Raw genomic sequence first — 17948 nt, forward strand, 5'->3', positions numbered from 1 at the left:
ATACTTCAAAATCATCAATGACATGGACATTATTCTGTGAATAATTATAAAGAGCTAATCGATTTATTCATATACATTAAGATAACAATGCGATGAGTAATTAAATGGAAAAAAATACTTTGCTCTCACGATTAAATCATTTTCAGAATCAATTCTTCATCATCATTATTTTTGTTTCAGCTTAATTGATTGTACTTTTAACGAAAATATGTGCGAGTTAATTTAAAACAAAAAATAGCAAGCAAAACATAACATCACGGTAGAATGAGCTTGTGAATATTTACCGCTAATACGCGTTACAAAATTCTCGGATAAACTTCAGAGGAACGAGATAAGATTTTCAAACAAGTCCTCGAAGGTCGGTGTTATTTTTTTTTTTTTCTGTATTCACCATTTATCTGACACACTGATGCCAAGGTTAGTGGCAATAGCCTCGAGACTACAAAATTAAATGTCCACAGTTAATCTTTTCTTCACTTCAATTTTACATACAACACAATACAATGTGATAAAACATGCTGTGCTACATCATGATATAAAATCCGCTGACTTGACAGCTTATTTTAATTATCTACATGAGTGTCTATGTCATTCTTGATTTGTAAGTAGCAAAAGATATTGTTGAATACATTCACTGGAATTCTCATCATTCTTTAGGAATTTCTTAGTTAAAAAATGAAACTGAGAAAAATAACACGTATTTTTATTTTTAAAAAAAGCGTTAATAATAATAATTTAATATAATACATGTTTCTGTAGAGCTTCCATAATTGTTAGGTAACATGATTACACATTTTTGTTATTAAAACTTTTTTTATTATTAATATATGTTGTTTGGCCTACAGCATATAGCACAGTCGATTATCTGTGGGACCAATTTTTCCCATGCACTAGTAATTTTGATCAATAGAAAGAATTATAGACTTTAAAATGATAGAAAGATGAAGAAACTTGATGTTTTATGCACTAATTATTGACATAAACACTAAGTACTTAAATGCCTTAAGACTTTTTGTTAATAATAATAGATTTATTTATCAATGATTCTATTGAATTGAATCAAAACAAGTATTTATTAATATTTAATTAATTTATTATTTATTAACAAATATTTTGTTTACTCGAATAAATCATATGAAATCAATAATTCATCAACCATCTACAAATATTGACTGAAAATTGAAAATTTTTAAGCATACTATTTTCATATATTTTTAAAATACTATTTTATCCATCAAATATTTAGAAGAAACTTTTATCAGAGCATATCCACTCTAAAATCTCCCTCAGGAAAGCTTTTGAACAAAATTCTCACTTTTTCATTTTTTACCCCATCATTCAACCTTTCCTCTCGACTCTTTCCTTAAAAGTCATAAAAAAAAACTTCTGGCTACCAATAAATACTGCGATAAGGAATTTTCCATGTAAGGGGATCATTTATGATCTTCAATAAACTTTCATCGAGTACTTGAACTCAGTGTTTGGCATGTAGAGTTTCACAATTAGTCATCCTCTTGAATTAGCGATGTATCCAGCAGACACAAGATGACTTAGGCTGTCGAAAGTCGTATCTCATCGAACGCCCACGCGACATAGCAAGGGAAAGATAAAAAGAACAGCGTGAACTTGAGGAGAAGCACCAACATAAAGGCGTGGAGATATAAACCAAGTGGTAGTGGAATAGCTAGTTTGAAAGCTGGAAAAAATGTTATCCAGTTGAAAGTTGGCTGTGTGTATGGCAATTCATGAATATCACACTTGTGGGAGCGTATAACAAATGCTTGGGTAAATGACAGCACATGAAGATACTTATAGAACTAGAGTCTGTTCATAGGGCTTCAGAGTGTCGGTGGGTTGTCGACCTCATTAACACGACCGCAAAATGCCTCTTACGATTATTCTATGCGTCCCTACACACGCGTGAATACTTCACTGATGCATTAGCTTCAACAAATGTAACTTTCTATTTACTTCAAACTTTACTATTTGTCTAGTAGGCCAGAGTAAATTTGTTCAGTTGGCTCTTTCTTGTTTTAGTTGCATAGACTAGTGGTTTAAATGCTCTTTAGGTGCAGTCAAGTGGATACAATTAGTACTAGTCCATTAGTTATCAATAAAAAATTGGAACAATTTTTACCAAGTAATGAAAGTAGAAAATTTTCATATTTAATCAGTTAATTAGTTTTATTTATTCATGAACAGGTTTAGGAGATACGTTGGTTCATTCTAGATATGGTCTATCTCATCTAGGATATGTGATTTTTAAGAAACCATTTTATTTCTCTTCACTAGAATCATGTCTACTATTTTATAATCAACTCTTTTCTACTAATAGAATATTTATTATTTTGCAGAATTCTTCATGTTCATGGATGGTGCCAGACCTTATTCATGATGATTTTCAATTCTATAGCATTCTGAACCAACACAACTAAACTCTTCTCATCAACTTCTTAATTCATTAGCAAAAATGTCATCCAAGATGTGACATTTCTTCCTCCTTCTCATGAATCTTTACATTAAACTGAAAAAAAATACACAAATGCTTTAAAAGGAAATTTTTATTGATGTTATTTATTGCAAAGTGTTGTTAAGATTCTTATACCCAACGAAAAGTTGAATTTTATTTATGATTGAATCACAGTTGAAAATAAAAGTCCAAGATTTTTAATCGACTTTTAGTTTTTGTTTTTAAAAGCTAAAATGAGTCAAAGTCTGAGAAATACTTATTGAGGATGGCATTTTTGTCTTTGACCTGTAATATCATAAATTCTTTTCAAGACACAAGACAAGATTCTTTATGACACTTAGTTTTATTCCAAACACTCACCCATTTAATGGTGTAAAGTTGCAGTTCTGAATTTCCAAATTTCCTTTCCTCTCTACCAGTAGAAAAAAAGTGTCTAGATGATTAAAGTATTTCCTTGACATGTTTACATAATCTTCATGAATTTAAAAACCTTTTATGCTGCATATTATTCTTTTTAACACAAGAATACAATTCTTCAGAGCTCAAAGATCCTTGCCAAAAAATAAAACATTATCAAATTGCTTTCTGTTGGAAATTACCATCTAATTCCCACATTGAGTATAAATATGACTTTTTTAATATACAACTACATAAAAAATGGTACCAAGAATATGAGATAAATTATTACAATAATTATTTTAACTTATTATTGGAGCAGTTAAACCCATTAGAAATATTACTTGGCTTAAAAAAATACTTCAACTCTACTCAGTGTCTGTTTCATATTCTACATCTAAATTTAGGCTTTAAAAGTATGAAAAGAATGTTTAGCAAGATGATAGCCATCTATTCATAGCATAATTAACGCTATAAATTACAAAAAATCAATAAAACTTACACAATCAATCTCCTTACTATTTTTAAACAAGATTTAATTTATTACAAGAAATTAAATTCCACATTCAATAATTCTATACCTTCTAAAAGTTCCTGTACTCATTCCTTATAAATCTAAGAGATTTAGGGCTGTCTAAAAAATGCCAATAATATAAATTCGTTGAAAAAATTTCCAAGTATCTAAAAGAGGAGGGAAGAAATACCATGTTTGAAGTCAAACTTCCAGCACAGTATTTTTTTTTTTCTTCTTAAGCAAAATATTCTTTTAGCTGGCTCCAACGATTTGTTGTGACCTGATATAAAATATAAATAAACGTGAAATGTAAATTGACGTAATATAGTTATCATTTAAATCGATGTTTATGTCATAGAAGAATATCAATATTATCGAATTTAATATTCATATTTTGATCATTTTATCATCTTTTAATTTCAATAAGAATATCAACTATCATTTCTATCGTTATTTTTTTTATCATATTTATATTAAGCTATGTAAAATATGACGACTATTATGAAAAATAAAGATTCAATAAGAATAAATATGGAGATAACGATGATAATGAAGCACCAGTGTCACTGTTTATCTGAAAGAAGAATTACTTGACTTTGAAGTATATTCAAACCATTTGTTCAAACAATTTCTATGGAATGTAATAATCATAAACTGGTCTATAATGTGGTAATTTGATATTATAACTATGTCGTTGATGTTACTAGTGATATCTACTAATTGAAGAATTCTTCTGATGTTGAACAAGATAATCAGGCTCGGATTATTTGATCAATGATAATATTTATGTCATATTTTGTAGTTATATATGGCGGATGTTTAGTGCATATCTATCAATTGTATTTTTAACAATGAGAATTAGTTTTAGTCATCGTACACAAGTCAATAAGCATAATATGATTGTTAACATGTAAGTATTAATCCTTAATTTGTGTTTGATTTTATTTTTCAATGGATTCCCTTATTATTGTGGTGACCTAGAACACATTTAGGGAATGATCTTATTATACTTGGGGTAAAAAATGTATTTCAAGGTCTTTTCATCATAAAAAAGTCTTATTAAAACTTACCAGTATTTTGATATACATTTCAAGAATAATTTTGATCTATTTAACAATTATTCAAATCATTTTAAATCCGATTTTTGAAGGAAATCATATTTCAATAAGTATTTGATGATCAAAAAAGTGTTTTAAAAAAAAAATCCATAAAAAGAACTAATCAATGAATGATTTCTATTAAATAAAATATCACTATGTCTGACATAGTCATTATTATTAGCTACTGAGTTCCAAAATTATCCAAGTTTTTAATAATTTATCAGGAATATTTTATCCACGATTATAATTGGACTATTTGTGGTCCACGGAAACGCTCAATCAATCACCGGAAACCGAGGACCATTCAAATGTATAAATCCAACAATAAATAATTCTCAAATCCCAAAATGTTGTAATGCATTAAACTATAAAACGTGGATTGTAAGCATCAGAGAAAGAATGTACAATTGGCATTTAAATATTGGAGTAATTCTTCATCCAAGAGCTGTTTTGACACTTGCTGATAAAATAAATAAGTAAGAGTTAGTTTTTTTTTTTAAATTATTGTTCTCATGTAATTGGAACAAATTTATTAATCTACTTCGGGAAACTACAAACATACTTCTCTTATTTTTCAGTGTTAACACGAAGGATATCGTTATTTCTCATGGAGGAAACAATCAAGATTACCGAGTTTCACACGTAATTCAGCAGCCAACTCACTCAACTTATTTGTACAGCAATTTCGCTATTTTGTTATTGTCATCATCAATTGAATTTAATTCCAACGTCAGTAATATATGTTGGACGAATTTAAGTTTTGGTGCGAGAAGAAAAGCAGGAATTCAATATTTTGATTTCTTATTCCACAGTAAGTTCATTTATGATCATTATATTTTTTTTAATGATTAAAATAGACATTTTTATAACTGCAATACATTTTTCTAATTATTTGTTGACTCATATAAATGAGTGATATTAAAATGATAATCAATTTTGCAGAAGAATCATTTCAAGAACCTCTTGGTATCATCTCACTTAAATCTCACAATCGTGACATTGTGATTAATGTAAGTAATTATGAATCATCCTGAACCATTTTTCACTTTTATGACTAATATTTTTTTTCAATTGAATATTTTATTGCAGAATCGAACTGTGAATATGGTATTTGGTAAGAAGAAAATAGAAAATAAACAAACATACTATTTCATGGGATTTAAAGCCGATTTACAGTACAGCACACTCAAATATAAATCTGGATTGGGCCAAGTATTCAACCAATTCATATGGCCCAATTTCCAATGGATAAATCAAATCCTGCTGGAAAATTTAAACAAAACATTTATGGAACAGAAAGACGATGGTGTTAAAGAATTGAAATTTAAATTGCATTTATCGAAAAATAATACTTCTCATAAATATAATGTCAAGATTGTTGATATTAAATCTGATATTAAATCGGATCAGTTGAAAATTTCTGCATCGCAAGTGTGAATAAACTTTTGAATTATAAAAGCAAAAGTTTCTTCCATTACTTTAATATCATTTTACACAATATTTGATTTTTGTTACTAAACAATTCTTCATTCTGAAAAAAATATTATTTTTAATTAATAAATATTAATATTATTAATGTACTGTATTCTAAAAAATAGTTTAAAACTTGTTACAATTTTTTTCGTAGAAGTTATGAACATTCATGGATCCAAGAACCAGGCAGAAAATTGTTGCTTTTCATACTTATTTATTCTTTTCTTAGAAAATGATTATTTATAAATATCCATTTTTCTTCTAACATATACTATGAACATATTCTTCTTTATCTATTTTATTTTCTATTGTTTTCCTTCCAATTGTATTTCCCGTGCGTCAGTTATCATCATCATCACCATGTTGGCAAGAGTAGAATAGACCAATAATAGCTTATCATCACTATAAATATTGCACAAAAAAGATTTCATTATTTTATCATGGATCATGATTTTAATTAGAGTTGAGATAATTTTTGAATTAGTTAGAAACCTATGGGAATAAAATATTCATCATCTGGATTAAAAAAAAGTAAATTACTTCAGCAGTTGTAATTAATAAGCATGCCTTCTGAGTTGCCAGGAACTAGTTTAATATTAAACTGCATTTTTGAGTAGTTCTTTTGCAAGTAAAACATGTGTTACACTTGGCAAAGTAAAACAAATACAATGAACTATATGAAGACGTCATTACTGAAGAAAAACGAGGTTTAGTTCACAGATGACACTTCTCTAACGTGAATTCTGCGTCACAAAGTAAATGGTGTTATCCAGTTGACTTGCGAAATTTTGGCAGATGTGTTAGCCTATGTGCCAAGAAAATCCGGGAGCCACTTGCTCGATCACAATTATGACGACAGTCGTTGAAATAGATGATAGTACTCATCCATCTGTTAATTATAAATCATGAATATATTTTAGATATTAAAATTAATAGAATCTTAGCAATATTATTAAGTGGGTTAATGTTCTATTTCTGATAAAAATTATCTCACCATTATAAGCTCAGTCTTCTAACAAAGAAAAAATCTCAATGTGATTGATGTTAGCAGGTGTCCTTTGATCATCGACTGTTCATCTGATCATTAAGGCCGGCTGCTCCAGTCGCACCTGCTACTACACATTGTTTTATTTGCCGTAAAATCCTCCGGAGATAAATGGCACATGAGAGAATTGAATAAAAGATTATCTGCAAAAAGAGTAAAAATACATGAAATGGAGCTGCAAAATCTGGCAACATTAAACTGTATTACTGATACAGCTGCTTTGTTGAATACCTTGCTCTATAATTTATCATTCAATTTTATCACAATGAGTAAAGTGACAAAATTAGTTCACACGTTTCGCGGTCACGTTCACTCAATATTTTCGTCATTTTTCCGTCTCGCCTGCCAACGTCACCAGACTATTAATAATAATCGCGCACCAGGAAAATGTAATAGAGAAGAAAGATAATCTACTTGATTTCTTTTTCAATTCTTTCTTCATATATTTTCATCTTTCACTTGTGGGTAATATTCATCTTTCAAACGTTTCCTCTCAATTTGAATTTATGTCATTGCTCGTATTGGTTTTATTCAACTATGAAAACTGTTTTTATTCAATCATTTAATAATTTTGAAATTTAAAAATAATAGCTCGCAGAATGATATAAAAATTCTAAGTAAAATGTCTGATTCATTGAACTTTAATAATACAGTGAATCTATTGAATTCTTAAGAATTTCTCAAAACTTTAGAGTCTAAAGGATACAGATGTACTTCTCAGCACAATCAGTTATTTTCAGTAAAGTATTCATACTTTTGATATAAAGAAATAAATTCAGACTATATTTAATTATCATTCCTTCACCATTATCCTGAATTTCCAACAGAATCGAATAAAAAAAATATTTCATCTTCAACAACTATTATCAAGGTGAAAATTTATTTAAACATTCTGCACTGATATTGAACTTCTTTATTCTGTTTACAAAAAAATATAGAATAAATAGTTGAAGAGAAAATATTTCAATTCCATGATTCTTTAATCATTTTAAATAACAGCTATTTTTGCATTTAAATTATTTGCCTTTGTTATTAATAATGCTTTTAATACATTAATTTATAAATAAATAGTTTAAATATTTATAAAAACTAATTACATTAAAGGAATAAATCTTCATTCTTCTAAAAAAAAAGATATAATAAAAATGTAACATGGAAAGTAATTAATTTTATAATAATGATCTGATATTAATTCTTTCTTCAAGTTTTTAATAATCTCTTTTCCAGAAAAGCCATGAGATTACAAACTACAACCTTAATTACATAGAATGCTCTAGGATAATTCTGCTGGTTAAATAAATTTTCACAATCGTTGTTAAATAAATTTCTTTTAGTATTTTCATTTATATATTCATTTCTAACTGACTTTAAATATATAAACAAAAAGAAAGGAAACATGAAAGAGCATTTAATTCACTCTTAATGAAGTTAAAACAAAAATACAAGTATTGTTTTTTAACTAATAAAGCTATTTGAGTGATTAAATAATACAACAATTAGCTCATAAAGGAAATGAGTCAGATACAGTTCATTCAGAAACTTTGTCTTGAATGAAAACTAAAGATTGATCAAGTAAGTGTTACATTGTTCTAGTTTATTTATAGCTCCAGGTCTAGTTCTTTCATGAACTATTTTCCACGCTTCATTATTATTATCATTATATATTGTTTTATATAATTTTTTTCTATGGTCATCCAAGTTCCCTGCTATGAGTTTATCAAATGTCAAGCGTGGGTGGTGAGTCATGTTACAAAACTGAATGGGATATCTGACTCTATCTGTGCTTACTTTTGTGTCATTTTCAAATCAATTACTGAAATATTTAGTTGTGTATGAAATATTTTTCAATATTTTATGGATAAATATTTTAAGTATGGATCAGCTTTTTTCCATTAACTGTCAGATTAGATGTAGAAAACTCGTCCAACATTCAATCGCAATTTAGAGCACGTTTTTTGCTATTGCAGATGTCGTCGAACTTGTCAAGAACACTTGTCATTCTCATGAAATCTCCAAGTCGTAAGCAGAAATTAGTTTGCGAATTTCTCTATGTTTTACACTGAATAGAAAGCAGAAAAAATAATTGAAATTAATATATAAAAGCATGAGAATGTATATGATTAAATAGTTTATCAACGTCAATGAGTCATTACTTTCTTTCGCTCGTTATAATAAGCTTGTCATGCTGAAAATTATTTTTATCGAGAATGACAAAGAGTGTCTAACTCACTCGAGTACTTTATATTTTTTAATTTAGGTAGATAGTACTTTATCTGCCAGATCTTCTGGTCGAAACTGAGTCAGCATAACCATGAAAAATTTGGTGTTAAAAGCTTACGAGTCCTAGGTTATGTTGCTATTAAAACTTTATGTCTTTTTTTTTATTGAAATCAACGAATTATCTTGAATTACTTTAAGTGTTGTTGTAAAATGACAACAGTTTGCCAATGTTTATGAAGACGACTTGAAGATAATTAGCTTGTAGAAACATTGCTAATTATTATTGTCTTGTGAAAAAAAGAGAAAAGACTTTGATGACGTAAGAATTGTGCAAGCGTCCCTTGACACTTGTTTCTTCTTTAGAAGAGTTGAGTGATATGACGATGTGTCTTTTATTTTTTTCCTTATTATTCCAAAGTTGTCATTAAAAAATTCTTTACAGTCAATAATTATGACTTCTTCTTGAAAAATATCAACAATAGTATCATTATTTAATTCGATTTTTAATTAATAATTGAAGGAATTTTTCTAAAAATTATTGTTCTTGATTTTTAATCCATGGTTTTATCGAAGAATTATGACGCTTATTCCATTGATGACAATTTTTTTTCTATCAAAAAACTATGACTGTCTAAAATGTAAAGACCACCTGCTATCAAATGTTCTACACGCAATATATTCCTAGTGTATGTATAAAAATATAAACAACAAATCCGATGTTGAGATAGATAACCTCAACAATTTCTGTTTTGTTTTTATTTAATTCTATCATATTTACAAAAAGGGAGAATTTTTTATTTTCAATTGAAAAAGAATAAATAAAATTCCCTTTAAATAAATATTTGATGCTCAGCTGCTTCTCTCAGCAAATAATTAATTCATTAAGAGAATTCCATTTACAGAAATGCATTAACATAAGTTCATCTGCATCTAGGTGTTAGGTTTCAAGATAATAATAATACTAACCCGATGCAAAGGAAATTCAATAGGTTTGTGACAACTGCATGATAATTTGTTATTACTGTTCACTTCTATTTACATGCATGCTTCAATTGATCCATGCACTAAAAAAACTCTCTCGAAATTTTCACCATAATTTGGAGCAGAATCACCATATTGTTGATACTCCAGCTTTGAATAATAAACAAGAATTGAAATTGAAAAATATTTTTCAGGGTCGCTCACTGTGAAGAGGAAAAACTTCATATCAAGTATTTATATTACAACTGGTTTGCAGAAGAAAATACAATTTACATCTTTAAAAAAGATGATTGACTATTAATAATAGACAATGGAACAATCTAGAGTATTATAATGGCTTAAACACCTAATTACAAAGTTTATCATCGTTGTAAAATTTATGTAGTCATATCTTATACACCAGGATGGAAAATTACAGAGGCTAGAAAATAAAGAGAGAGAAGTCATCAAGAAAATTGTCAGTTGCATCGTAAAATAGATAATGCAATAAGAATTCTTGTCTAGACTTTAGAAGCTTTATCTTACAAGTCTTTACATAGGAATGATAAATTTGCAATAATAGAGTACTTGCAAACTCGTTTACATCTACAGATTTTACATTACAGAACTGAAATGCAAATATAATCATTATTTCTCGACAAATATTAGTTGAGATTATTTCCACAGTTTATATTTCACCAATAAAGCAATTAAATGATTAGCATCTTGGAATACTCATTAACAATGTCACTGAATTTTTTCTTTTTCTTCAATATATTTAGAAGAATCATTTCTCTCAAACATTCAAAAATTTTATCTTATGCTTTACGAATCTAGAAAAAAATTATTTACACTATTCTGTTATATAAATTCATAAATTAATAAACTTTGATATTATAAAGCTCACTTTGGTATTTTCAACAGTATAAAATGATACAAAAATATCTATAATCATTTAGTAATTATTGAATTAATTAATGTAATTATTATTTAATATGATTAATATAAAAAAAAACATGCTGAGCAATTATTTATCTTTAAGATATGCTCATGTAGTTTTCAATATTCAATTAAATAGATGTTTTATTAATGAGAAATATTTTCTCTCATCATTTACTTATTTATTTATCATTCATTATCAATTTTTTCATCAACAAATATGTTTATCACCTAGATAACTGTTCGTTAATAATTAAATTCTCAAGATTAAATTCAACATCATCATTTTTCAAAAAATAATTCACCATTTATCTCTCAGTAGGCTGTGAAGTAATATTCTAAATTTATTAATTGCAATACAATTAATTTAAAATAAAAAATAATGATAAAAGTTTCAAGATGATGCTTAAGTAGTCGATAGGTATTCATTATAAAGTTAGAAATTACTTGAAAATGAATCCAACTCACACACTTTCCATTTAACTTTCGATCAATATAAACCAAGAGTCCCTAAAGATTATTGGAAACTTCTACTTTTTAAATGGATATGGAAAGTAAAATGTTAAATTCTTGGACGTTTATAAGCAATCAATGGATAAAGGAAATGAAACTCAATAGAAAAAAAGGGCAGGGCCGCATAGTAATCACTGGTGACTATTATTTCGTGCCTGAAAACATTCATCACTTTAGTTCACATAAACCTCAGGCTTTTTGCTTCATTTATATTTTATTCTAGTTGTCAGGTGAACGGCCGTAGGAATGAACCGTAGGCATGTTTTTAACTCCAAAGCAATACATTATCTACACAGACCTACAATATATTCACCACTGATTTTATCAAAGCAGTGTGTGCCAAGATACTAGAATTAGAAAATTATCAAAGGTGTGACATTAATGAAGTAATAAAGACTAGATTTAAGGAACCTATGGACAAAGAACTATATATGTTGGAGATGAAGTAGTTTCAAAAAAATGTCTAGTTTTTGCTATTGAATCATTTCAAAGAAACCAGTGTAAAAAAACACTTCTGAATAATTCCAAAAAAGTCTTTCATTTAGAGTCAAAGTATTTTTACTAGTGTAGACTTTTCAAGTATTTGGTGAACTCTGGAGATAAAAAGAAACTTCTTGTATATATGAATGATTTACTGCTGTCAACATAAAGCTTTATATTCTAAATTTTTTTAAATACTCCCCATTAAATTATTCAGTCTACACACCATTTATTTTCACACTCCATCAAGCATAAAATAAACTCGCAATGGAATGGTTAAATTGCAAAGAATTGCTATAAATCAGACACTTGAATCCCCATAGAAAAAATAATGATAATTTGCGTGCTGGACTCCGGAAGTTCTTGGTATATACACGTTACTCAATGGTGAATATATTTATATATCAATATACTATTATACTGTTAATAAAATAACACAGTTGAGCTTTGGAATTTTTTTGTGATGAAAAACTCCCATGAATTTAATCGTTTATCAATACACATTATACTTGTGGATGGTAATCTTAGATATAATTTTTTTATTTATTGCAAAATTGTTAGTTTTAAAACAAAGCTTGATAAATAAAAATATATAAGTTTGTTCCTGTTTTGTTTAAAAAAAACTTGTGGAAGAAAATAAAATAACAATGAGGTGTAAACAATGCTTCATGTTTTTGAAATCTTTTTATTTATTGAAACATCTATTTCAAACTATAACATAAAAGAGAAACTGTTTCATTGTTATTTTTATAGTTGTGAAAAATGGTATATATTTCTTTTAGAATAGTTTTACTGCTACCTGTTATAATAGTTTGGTTTGTATTTAAGGTTATCTGATCTACTCCTAACGAGTGGGTATCATAACTTAATAAATGTTGAAGGTGTTAATAATCACGATTAGTAGATATTATGTGCTCATTAAATAATGTTTATTCGAGTTATCTACTACGCTCTTAGAATAAATTGAAAATGAGAAAAAACATTATGTTACTATTTTCTGTTGTTTGATGCTTATAAGTTTATTATCTGATAAAACTTCCATTTCTAGAATGTTTTAGATACAAAGGAAGTAATTTATTCCCAATTTGTTTTTTTGTTGTTCAAACAAGTGAATATATTTTTCACCTTATATACATCTAGAGCAACAATAATAACAACTTATCAAATTGTCTCTTTTATTTATATAATTTCTATAATCTCTTCAACATCTAGTGCTGATCTGCTCTTATTTCACACTCTTAATATCGTAATCCTCAAATTTATTACCTCATCCACTTTATTAAGCTTCAATTACCTACTTGTATAACGTTTTTAATATATTTTTATCTTTGTTTATCAATATTTATATAGGCAATTAAATATATAAAATATAAATATATCCATTTTTAAATTTAGTTTCTATTAAATGGAAATTATTGGTTATCAACAAAGCTAATGAAGAATTGATTGAATATTTTCAGAAATTAAAATTGACTTTTGATTGAAAAAAATTTTTCTAGAATAGTTGCCGGCTATTTTATTGATAAAAACTAAATTAAAAATTTTTTCTCATCACTCAACTAAGTTATATAATAAATTCAAACTTGTTATAACAAATAAAAAAGTAAAATAAAATTATTTATAAAAATAGCTCCAATTTTTTTGAATTGGAGCACACAAATTTTTTAACAAAGCTATGATAAAAAAAAAAAATATTTAATCTCAAATAAAAGCGTGCTATATCAAGAGAAAAAAATAGGATGTAATTTTTTTCACTGTAAAAACAAATTCTATTTTTTGAGTTGTAGGAAAACATCCATATATCCTCAAAATAAAATAGTAAATACAAGAAGCACTTCCAAATACTTTAAAAGTTCCCCTTTATATGAAGTCACGTATAATCTTGATCTCAATAGGATAACACACATATTATAAATAGCCACAAAGGAAGGGCGTTTAACACATGAATCTCACATAAGCCAACATCCTCTGTCTTCGTCTCAGATCCTGACAGTCCCTAGCATTTCGAATTAATATTGGTAGCATAGTAGTAGCCAAATGAATACAAAAGGGAGGGTGCTGACGCATTAAATGCATTTCTTTATGAACCGATCGATGGACTATCCCAGTATTCATGGTAGCTTTCAATAGTCACCACTCTCTTTAATCAAAACAGTGAAAATTTACCGTCTAATAGTGAACTTAAAACTGAATAATCATTGCTCATATCTCATAGCTATCAAATATCAAGCAATTAGTTTTTCAAAATTAATTAAAACCCATTAAATTATCACCAATCTTCCCATTTCAAGTTCCAGCAATCAGAACATTGATTAAAAAAAAATTTGAAGCTCAATTCAGTGTAATTTTGCAATAAATAAAATACACTAATTGATACAAAAATGTTTATCAGCATTTAAAAAATTAATTTTCAATTCATAGAAGCGTTTACCAACACTAAAATCAATCTTTTCGGTAAATTAAAAATGAAGATCGTGATATAAATATTAAAGAATGAATCATCCAAAAAAAATCGATGTAAAAGACAAAGCAAATGTCAGTGCCTCCATTAAATAGCATTGAAAGTAGAATAATTCTTGTTTCCTTCACTCATGTTTATGTACATATCTGACTATCAGCGGTCGTCGCTCGCGGGGTCAACGTCGAGACGCCTGGCGTCGTGCAGACAGGATGGTGGGTGCCGTATATAAATGCTATTATAAAGTACCCGTATACTTTCCCTCAGGCGGCTGGTATGATGGCTTCTAGGCTCATAGCCCATAAACTTGTTCAATTAACTACTCACTCGTTCAACATGGTTTTTCTTTGCGTATTAAACATGTAGGGCAGCTAATTATCATGCTGATGATTTTTTAATAGTCGGCAAGCTTTGGTTTATTTTACTAGCTTTTGATCTGCCCTCATGATGATTACCATGATCGTATTCTATGTTGAATATTAATTCAATCTAGTTCCTCCTCACTATTATTTTCATTGATCAAAGACTATCTGATCGATCCTATTAAACTGATAATTCAGTGTCATATACATTGAACGGATTTAACCTTCGAATCACCAGATATGCATTCATGTTCTCAGACACTTTTTATTGTTCCCGCCAATTTTAACTTGACTTTAGGGACTTGGTAAAGAATAACATCCATGCAGTCTGGTTATATACATGTCACAGATATAAATATATACATTCGTTGACTTTATATGCTTTATGCCATTCCCGACACATCCCTACACTGTATTTTTTCGTCCTCTCCCACTCATCCAAAAATAGGAAGCATTATAGTTACATGTACATATCGTGTACTCAAGAGAATGACAGGGGAAAACCAATCGTTTGTCAAGGGACATTGCGTTCACAGTAGCGTGTATATGAGAACATTATTCAAAGCTTCAACTCTCGTTTGCTCTTCCCATGAGATCGCTTTTCGTCAATTCGCACATGATTTACATCCACATTCCAACAGGAAGTTTGACGATTAAGACTGACATTTGTCCAATGGATACTTGCTTGCCAATCAGCTTGGAATATTGGCTCGCTTCTAGATAAATATGAGCTCTTTAGAAGAAGTTTTTTATGCATTGATGGTTGATTTATGCCAGACAGATTGCAAGTTATTTGGTATGATAGAAATACCTGAAGCGAAATAGACTTCTGAAACAAAAATTGATTTATAGACATTTTGAGTAGGTAATTTGAATATTATTTTATATTTAAAATGAAAAATTTACTTTTGTTGTTAGGTCTTCGAGAGTCTTCCAAAATAGGACGAAATAAGAACTCTTCAAAGTATCATCAAAATACACTTTTCTTCTATCATGTTAAAATAAATAATTGGCTACTAGAAAGTAACTTGAGATCACTCTTGCATTTTTACAAAATTCTGATTTTATTATAGAATAAATTCTCATGCTCTAAGAAGCATTTTCAAATTCAAATTGGCCATCGAATTTCTCATTATTAGATTTTCTTCGACATGGAAAATATCTATCCCCAACATTTATATTCTGTTGATTGAAAAATAACTTTTTTTTTCCTATTTCAAAACTTTTCTGCTCTATTTTCCTATTTTATTTGTAACTTTTTATCCTCACTCCTGAATTAGCTTCTAAATAACTATGAACACTGAAAAAAGTTTGATGCACTTTTTTAATTCATGCTTCAAAAAAAAAAATTATTGTCATGATTGATCTGAGTGTTATTATCACACCCTAGGGAGACATGTTTAGCTTGAAGCTAATTTTTATTCATTTTATGCATGACATCTAATCAATTGACAACCGTAATTTTGATAAATAACTGTTGATTGAACACTTGATTAATATTTGTTACACTAGTTGATAGAAATCATTTCAAATTTCATTCATTTCACCAGTTTATTTCTCACTTGTAGTGGATTATTGATCGGCTTTCGATGATTCACTGTAGAAACTATCCCTTAGGGTTTTATTTATGCTCAATTATTTAATAAACGAAATTGGATTCGATTATCTTCTTTGAAAAATTAACTCAATAAAATTAGAATAATCCTTCACATTTGTTCAATTTTATTCTCTTGAATAATCAATCGAAAAAAATAAAATAAACTACTCCTCATAATCTACCGTATCATGTAGAGGGTTCAGCATAATTATTGTCGTGACGAAAAATTGTGTTCCCACAATATTTTGTTAACAAGTCATGCCATGTTGAAAAAAATCTATATCAAAGTGACAAGAGTTTTATTACAAGTCTATTGTTTCAAAATTAGATACACTTGTGTCACATGGCAGAATTTCAGATTGGAAACAATCGGAATTATTGTTTTAATCAAGACCAATATGATGGAAGCTCCAAAATGTAACATTGATGGTTTCATACATTTTAGTTGCTTGATGAAAGCTAGAATGATGGTATGTAGCAATCATTGATAAAACCATCATGTACGATATAATAAATGTGAAACACTTTTCTAGATGACATTCAAATCGATAGTTCGATGTTGCTAGACTGCTTTCAGCGTATAGACAGTGAGTGAAAAGAGTACTCACCGTTACGCACTCGTTGAAGATAATACGTGCACCTGCAACCGTTATGTTTGATGTAGACTTCAAAGTCGTACCATGCACACAATGTGATACCTATTCTAATAACAAACATTGCATGTGTGTATTCCAACTTCTTCCGGTAGTGCGTCTTGCTTTTTTGGTCGAATTATTCGCTCTATTGTCTCCGGATGTTCGTGTCAATCTGATGTCTGTCAAGCATCAGTTATACTTTGTTTCTCTAAAGCTGATGCGTTCATCCAATTATCACTTCATCTCCTCCACATTATTTCTCACCGGATGTTATTAATGTCATTCAGATATTGAAATTTCTCTAAATCAAGCGGAATGTAAGCTGAAATAGCTTATATAATTACCATTAAATTTACAAAATAAATGGATAACTTATTTAATGTATCTCTTTAAACATCATAATTTGCATCGGTTATCAGGTATATCTGCTTGGGTCAGGGTCAATGACGACGCATTCCAACAGACAGTAAGTTCATTGGCCTCATTCTTCATCTCTTTCTCTTAGGTCATCATCTCTATTATTTTCTCTAGTCAAGTGTCAAGACGAGTCTAAATTTCTCTTGGAGTAGGTCGAGGAATTCTCGTAACCAATCGACAATTTCTACTCTTTCACCTCTGCTTTTTTATATATATTCCGTTACTGTACTGTGTGAGTTGATCATTTCAACGTCTGCAATGCTTCAGGCGAATTTCATACTGCGTTCTTCAGATTGGAATCTTGGGTAAGACGTAATCACATCAATGCCAGGAGTCTCACTCCAGCGTATAAGCGAATGTTTTGCGGAA

The 17948-nt window shown here is 28.7% G+C and overlaps 1 protein-coding gene and 2 long non-coding RNA genes across 4 annotated transcripts; 2 read left to right on the forward strand and 1 right to left on the reverse strand.

Moving 5' to 3' along the window:
• The first annotated feature begins 210 nt into the window (after positions 1 to 210).
• Positions 211 to 5985, forward strand: LOC118068124 (uncharacterized). Of its 2 annotated transcripts, none has more exons than XM_035085326.1 (6): positions 211 to 358; positions 462 to 601; positions 4705 to 4956; positions 5059 to 5291; positions 5423 to 5490; positions 5570 to 5985. In XM_035085326.1, exons 2-6 carry the CDS (start codon positions 576 to 578, stop codon positions 5915 to 5917), a joined length of 927 nt encoding a protein of 308 aa, XP_034941217.1. In that variant the 5' UTR covers positions 211 to 358; positions 462 to 575; the 3' UTR covers positions 5918 to 5985. The 2 variants fall into 2 exon arrangements, with proteins under 2 accessions (XP_034941217.1, XP_034941216.1); XM_035085325.1 differs by lacking the exons at positions 211 to 358; positions 462 to 601 and adding exons at positions 3880 to 4049; positions 4183 to 4290.
• Positions 4823 to 6159, reverse strand: LOC118068127 (uncharacterized). Its single transcript, XR_004690476.1, has 4 exons — positions 6094 to 6159; positions 5833 to 6011; positions 5043 to 5743; positions 4823 to 4940 (listed from the first exon to the last, which is right to left on the reverse strand). It is a non-coding gene; the product is annotated as an uncharacterized lncRNA (long non-coding RNA).
• A 3555-nt stretch (positions 6160 to 9714) lies between these two features.
• LOC118068113 (uncharacterized) lies at positions 9715 to 10879 on the forward strand. Its single transcript, XR_004690471.1, has 3 exons — positions 9715 to 9904; positions 10153 to 10207; positions 10394 to 10879. It is a non-coding gene; the product is annotated as an uncharacterized lncRNA (long non-coding RNA).
• Positions 10880 to 17948: the final 7069 nt, after the last annotated feature.

This window comes from Chelonus insularis, unplaced genomic scaffold, assembly GCF_013357705.1.
Source record: "Chelonus insularis isolate UGA/USDA-ARS -01 unplaced genomic scaffold, ASM1335770v1 contig_399_pilon, whole genome shotgun sequence".
Lineage (NCBI taxonomy): Eukaryota > Metazoa > Arthropoda > Insecta > Hymenoptera > Braconidae > Chelonus > Chelonus insularis.